The following is a 6,195-nucleotide window of genomic DNA, read 5'->3' as shown; positions in this document are numbered from 1 at the left end:
GTTTTATTTTATATCTCAAGAGCCTAGCACAGTGGCTGACCATTAGTGGTGTTTAATGAATGCTTATTGATGGATTGATTGGAAGACCAAGAACTTGAATCCAAATCTTCCAGATCTAAGATGACTAATCTCTCTGCTCCATCATCATCATCTGAACCTTCAGGAAACTGAGGCCCAAGGAAGTTAAGTGACTTTTCTAAGTTGCCTAGTAAGAGATCTGAGATTTAAACCCAAGACCTTTGACTCCAAATCCAGCACTCCTCCCAGTGTACCATGATGAAATGGGGAAGTGAGGTTTTGAATCTAGTCATCATCATTCTTCAGTGAAAACAGAAATACTGGTTTCTTGCTGAAGACAAATGATAGGACTTCTGCAAGGCAGAGTCATCCCTACCTTTAGGCATAGAAGGTGGCCACCTTCGCTGAGATAGGTGCTGGCTTTATCATGACATCAGGAAGTTAGCAATGGTATTAGCAGGCATATCAGCTAAGATTTATTTTACAGATGAGGAAAATGAGGGCCAAATAGGGGAACTAACTTGTTCACATTGACACAGGTAATGAATGATGAAGGCAGAAATCTAATTCCAGATCCAATTGTTTCCATTACACAATGGGCTCCAGTGCCTGGAATATGGTCCTCAATGACATCTTGGTACTATTGTCTCCTCTTACAGGGCTTGAAATAGTTACCTTTAGAATCATCTTTTTGATTTAGACGATGGAGATTGCGGTTTTGTTTCTAGGTCACTATGAAAGGAATAGAGAAAGGAGACATTTCCTCTCTCAGGAAATTTAGGACAAAGTTGTCAGTTCAGCTAATTAACTTTGGGGAAAGGAAAGAGAGTTTGACTTTAATGAAATGATAACAATAGTAATAATTATTACTATTAAAGAGGCAACTGTTGACTCAGCAGAAGACCTGAGTTCAAATTCAGTATCAACATTTATTATCTGTGCGACCTCTTTTTGCTTCAGTTACTTCACCTTTAAAATGAGGATAATAATAGCATCTGTCTTTCAGGGTTGTGAAGATCAAGTGAGATAATACTTATAAAGCTTTTTACCTAGTGCCCAGCACATAGTAGATGCTATATAATTGCTTTTTTTTTTTAAATCTTCCCTTCCTCCCTTAATAAGAACTGGCACTTTACACAACACTTTAAGCTTTGCAAAGCACATTATACAGGAAACACCATTCTCAAAGTTATGTACTACAGGTATACTCATTCTCTCTGTCTCTGTCTCTGTCTCTGTCTCTTTCTCTCTCCCTCTCTCTCTCTCTCCCTCTCTCTCTCTCTCCCTTTCTCTCTGTCTCTGTCTCTGTCTGTCTGTCTGTCTGTCTGTCTCTCTCCCTGTCTTTCTCTCTATCTCATCTCTCTCTCTCTCTGTCCCGTCTCTCTTTCTCTGTGTGTGTGTCTCTGTCTCTGCCTCTGTCTGTCTCTCTGTCTCTGATTTTATCAATGCATATTCTGCTACTCTTTTGCAGTCTTAGAGATTGTCTCCAGACAGGTTGTCACTTGCCAAAGATCCTACAGCCAGTATGTGCCAGAGGAGAGGATTAAAGCCAGGTATTCCTGAGTCTCAAATCAGCCATGCCCCATAGGTGCTTTCTAAGGGTTTGTTCCCTTCCTCCTTCCCTCCTTTTCTGATGAATCTAAATGTCTTTCCCCTGACCACCAGGGATGAACTTCCCTCTATCCCACAGAGCCTTTTACATGAGATTCCAAAGTTCAGAGGAGGGGGAAGGAGACCACAGGGCATCAAGGAGGCTTGAGTAACATTAGGCTATCCATGGTGGGTAGTGAACAAGAATGAGGGGGCTGAAGAAAAGTCTGCCTCTTTGTATATGGACTCTTCTCCTGATAGACTCCTCAGGTCTTAACCTCCAGGATGGTTGACCTTTTTCATGGATTCTGCTCCATCAGAGAGAGGATTTTACTGTATACGCGTTGGGGTGCATCAATGGCCCAGATGAAGTCTACATGGTTCCAGTCTGGCAGCAACTCGAAGAAATGGAGATTCTTGATTTTGGGGAGCAGCATGGCCACATCGAGAGGGTCAGCAAGCAGATCCTGTCCTCCAGCCCAGATGGCTGTGGGTACCTTCATGGTAGTCAAGTCATAGAGTGGGGGGATGCTCTGTTGGGGAGAAAACAAGGGCTTTTCAGATGAAAATTGGTATCATAGGAACCCAAAGCTAAACATTTTTAAGACTGGAAGGCACCTGAAGCGGGCTCCCTAACTTTACAGAGGAAGAAATTAAGACTTGGAGAAATTAAATGACTTTTTATAGATCTTTGCATTGCTAGTAGCATCATCTGGTCTTGCACTTGAGCCCTTTCATGGATGATCTTGTGTTCATTCTTCTCTGCCTTGCTCTATCATCTTTCACCAAGCCAGTTGCTCTTTCTCCTCACTCTAGAGGTACTTGGTACTACTTAGGGTCACAGATCATAGAGCTCCAGAAGGAAGATCCTTAAAGGTCATCTTGTCCAACCCCACATTTTAAAGAAAAAGAAACTGAAGCCCAGATAGGGTATATCATTTGTCTAAGATCACACAGCTCCTAAGTGGCAAAATTGGGATCTGGTTCTAGGTCCTCTGAACCCCAATCCAGTGTTCTGTCTACAACATGGAGAAAAGGCAAGGCCTTTCTTGGGAACTAGGGATCTCTTGCACTGGATGTCTTCAAACGAAGGGACAAACAATGCCAGGGACATTGTAGGAGGTAGAGGTTGGACTAGTCTCTTATAAATGGTGTGTTTTTATACTTGTCAGGACTTATGAACATACTTCTGAGTTTTACATGTGTGTGTATACATAAACATTGCATATTCCTGGCTTTGCATTTGTTTGCACTATATCCATGCTTGGGGTCTTTCAGATGTCCGCATTTCAAGGTTTTGAATCAAGTCTTGTGATGTCATATTTATTATATGTCCCATGGCATCACACTGCCTCCAACCAGGACTGTACCACATCTCAAGGCTTGTTGATGATTTGTCTTATAATGTCCCTTCATGATTTGTGACTTAGGACCATTTTAAACTCTCTAAATCAATTGGCTGATCCTCAAAGACAAGATCTCCCTTCTTGTACTTCTCTGGTATGCTGAGGAGACCTTAACATGGTGTTAAGCAAAAAGCAGGTGCCTCATGCATGTTTCCTTGTTTCTCTGCTTTTTAATTTATTTTAAAAAATTATTACCTTCCTCCTTAGAATCAATACCATGCATTGGTTCTAAGGCAGAAGAGCAGTAAGGGGTAGGCAGTGGGGGTTAAGTGACTTGCCCAGGGTCACCCAGCTAGGAAGTGTCTGAGGTCAAATTTGAACTCAGGACCTCCCATCTCTAGGCCTGGCTCTCAATCCACTGAGCCACCTAGCTGCCCCCTTAAATTTATTTAAAAAAATTCGAGTTTCTAATTCTCTCCTTCTCTCCCCTCTATTCCCCCACTCATTGAGAAAGGCAAGAAATGTGATATCAATTATACATTTTCTTATTAGCCATGTTGGAAAAAAAAGCAAGGGCTTCAATGTGGATTCAGATTCCATCAGTTCTCTGGAAGTGGATAACATTTTTCAACATTAATCCTTCAGAATTTCTTGGATTATTATATTACTGAGAATATCTAAATAACTCAGAGTTGGTGATCATGCAATTTTGCTGTTACTGTGTACTATGTTCTCCTGGTTCTGCTCAACTCACTTTGCATTAATTCATGTAAATTGTTCCAGTTTTTTCTGAAATCATCCTGCTTGTCATTTCTTATCATGAAAGAGAATTCCATTATAATCATATACCTCAACTTGTTCAGTCATTTCCCAATTGGTGGACATCTAAGGGGTGAAATCTTAACCTTCCTTCACCTTTTTTGTTTTCATTGATTTCCTCAATATTCTTGACCTTTTGTTTTTCCAGATGAATTTTTTCCCCCTATGAGCTTTCATGCCTCCTTTTCCATTTGGTCATTTATGTTTTAGAAGGAATTTGCCTCTTCATTGGATTTTGTACTTCTTTGATCAGCTCTATTTTTTAAAAGTTTAAGTTCTTCAGTAATTTTTGTTCCTCTTTTACCAAGCTGTTGACTGTCTTTTCAGAATTTTCTTCTATCATTCTCATTTCTTTTCTCAATTTTTCCTCTAGTTGTCTTATTTGATTTTTAAAATAGTTCTGGAGGTCTTCTAGGTATTCTTGTTGGGCTCCTGTTTAATTCAAATTTTACTTTAGACTTCACTTGTGGCTCTTTTGAAATTGTTATCTTCTTCTGAGTTTGTGTCTTGATCTTCCATGCCAATATAGTGGCGTTTTATGGTCATGTTTTTCCATGGTTGTTTACTCATTTTCCAGCCTATTTCTTAACTTTTAACTCTATTCAAGTTGGATTCTGCTCCTGGGGCAGAAGGGATCCTGTCCCAAGCTTCAGGCTTTTCATTCTCCCATTTTCACATCTAGTTCTGAAGGTCCCTATGTCTTTGGTACTTCCAAAGTTGTATGATTCAAGGAGAAGTGTGTTCAATGTTCTCTTGGCCCATGCTCTGGTCTTTACCCAGAAAGGGACTTTGCTCCCCTGCATTTACAAGTGGTATCTTTTTGTCCCTGAAACTGTGACTAGGGACCCTATTCTCCTGAAGCTTCAAGTTTTAGTGCTCCTTTCTGCTTTGGCCCTGAGGCCAGGGCCCCTACTCCTTTGTGAGTGACCATAATCACTCTTCTCTGGAACCTGGAACCATGACTAGACTCCTTGGTCCCCTCTGGCTTCAAGTTCTAGTGCTCCTCTTCTCCTAGGAACTGTGACCTGGAACTCTATATAGGTAATGCAACAGGGTGTTACACCCAATCACCAAAGGATCCCCTATAATCTCTTTTTGAGCAGTTTCTGAACTCCCTTATCATTTTTGGGCTAGGAGCTCTCAAATTTGCTACCACCATCACCCCTGCCACCTCCTAGGCCGGCTTCTAGTATGCATTGAGCTCTGGGCCAACTACCATCCTAGTGTCACAAATCTCTCCTGCCCACCTCCTAAGTTGTCTTGAGCTGGAAAAATCTCTCACTGACCTTTTTTTTTTTTTTGGCCTTGCCACTCCAGAATTCTAGTTGTGGCATCATTTTAAAGTTGTTTGGAGAAGAACGTTGGTAGATTTCAGTTAATCTGAAATCTAATCTAATAATCAGCAGTTGCTGCCTGTACTCTACCATGAAGGCTTTCTGTTCTCTCTCTTTGGGGCATTTATTTTTCTGGGATAATAAAAATGGGGCCAGTACTGGCCAGGGCAGAGGAGGTTAATGGGAAATAACTAGGAAGGCTAGACCAAGGAATATGGTGTTGAGGAAGGAGAAAAAAGTAAGTGAGAGCAAAGACAACATCCAGGTTTCAGAAATAGTTGTTTGCCACTCAGAGAACACTTAGAAAATACCTGATCCTGTTTAAAGGAAAGCCTGGGGCAAAGCATTCAAAAACAGGGAATAGTAATCATATTAGTTCTCTTCCTTTAAACAAATAAATGAGTGAGTGAGCAAATGAATGGATGAATGAAAAGGCCTTTATTAATTACTGTGTGCCAAATACTGTTCTAGTTTCTGGGCATATGAATATAATAAATAAAGTAATCTCTGCCCTCAATAAGCTTATCTTTTCCTAAGGGGGTGAAAACACATAAAGGAAAGTAGTAGTTAAAGAAGAGTATTTTGTTTTGGAAAGTAATCAGAATGGTGAATGAACTAATGGGGGAACAGATTGCTTACCTTTCCTATCAGCAATGGCAGTAGTAAGCTTCTAGAAGTGGAAAGGGGATGAGTATCCATGAAACAACATGGTGATGGGTACAAAGATGACTAGAGAGTAAAAGCATGGCAGGGCATGCATAGGTAGGGTAGGTCACTTTGAGCCCAGCTATCTGATAAATCAGACAGAGGCTGGATGAAATTCAGGGGATAACTATTTCTCTTTGTCTCAAGAAATATTAGAACCTTCTCAAGACTTATGTAAAAGGGGAAACAGATTATGGTTGGACTGGATATTTAAGGTTTGGTTGCCAGGAATCCATTACCCTATTCCAAAATAAAAGACCCAAGTCAGGATGACTTTTATGGTGGTTTATTTACAATTTAGAAAGAGTGAAAGTAGGGAGAGAGAGAGAGAGAGAGAGAGAGAGAGAGAGAGAGAGAGAGAGAGAGAGAGAGAGCTGTCTCTT

The 6,195-nt window shown here is 40.7% G+C and overlaps 1 protein-coding gene across 1 annotated transcript in view; it reads right to left on the bottom strand.

Annotated features, from left to right (window-relative positions):
- Positions 1–1,907: 1,907 nt before the first annotated feature.
- Positions 1,908–6,195, bottom strand: part of LOC123236546 (lipase member N-like) — a 90,400-nt gene continuing 86,112 nt past the window's right edge. Inside the window, exon 9 of the mRNA XM_044662958.1 lies at positions 1,908–2,141. Within this exon, the coding sequence (XP_044518893.1) occupies positions 1,908–2,141 (234 nt within the window). The remainder of the gene's footprint in view (positions 2,142–6,195) is intronic.

This window comes from Gracilinanus agilis, chromosome 2 (genome assembly GCF_016433145.1).
Source record: "Gracilinanus agilis isolate LMUSP501 chromosome 2, AgileGrace, whole genome shotgun sequence".
In the NCBI taxonomy this organism is placed as follows: Eukaryota; Metazoa; Chordata; class Mammalia; order Didelphimorphia; family Didelphidae; genus Gracilinanus; species Gracilinanus agilis.
Note: the sequence above shows the minus strand (reverse complement) of the source record. Positions and strands in the feature narration are given on the sequence as shown.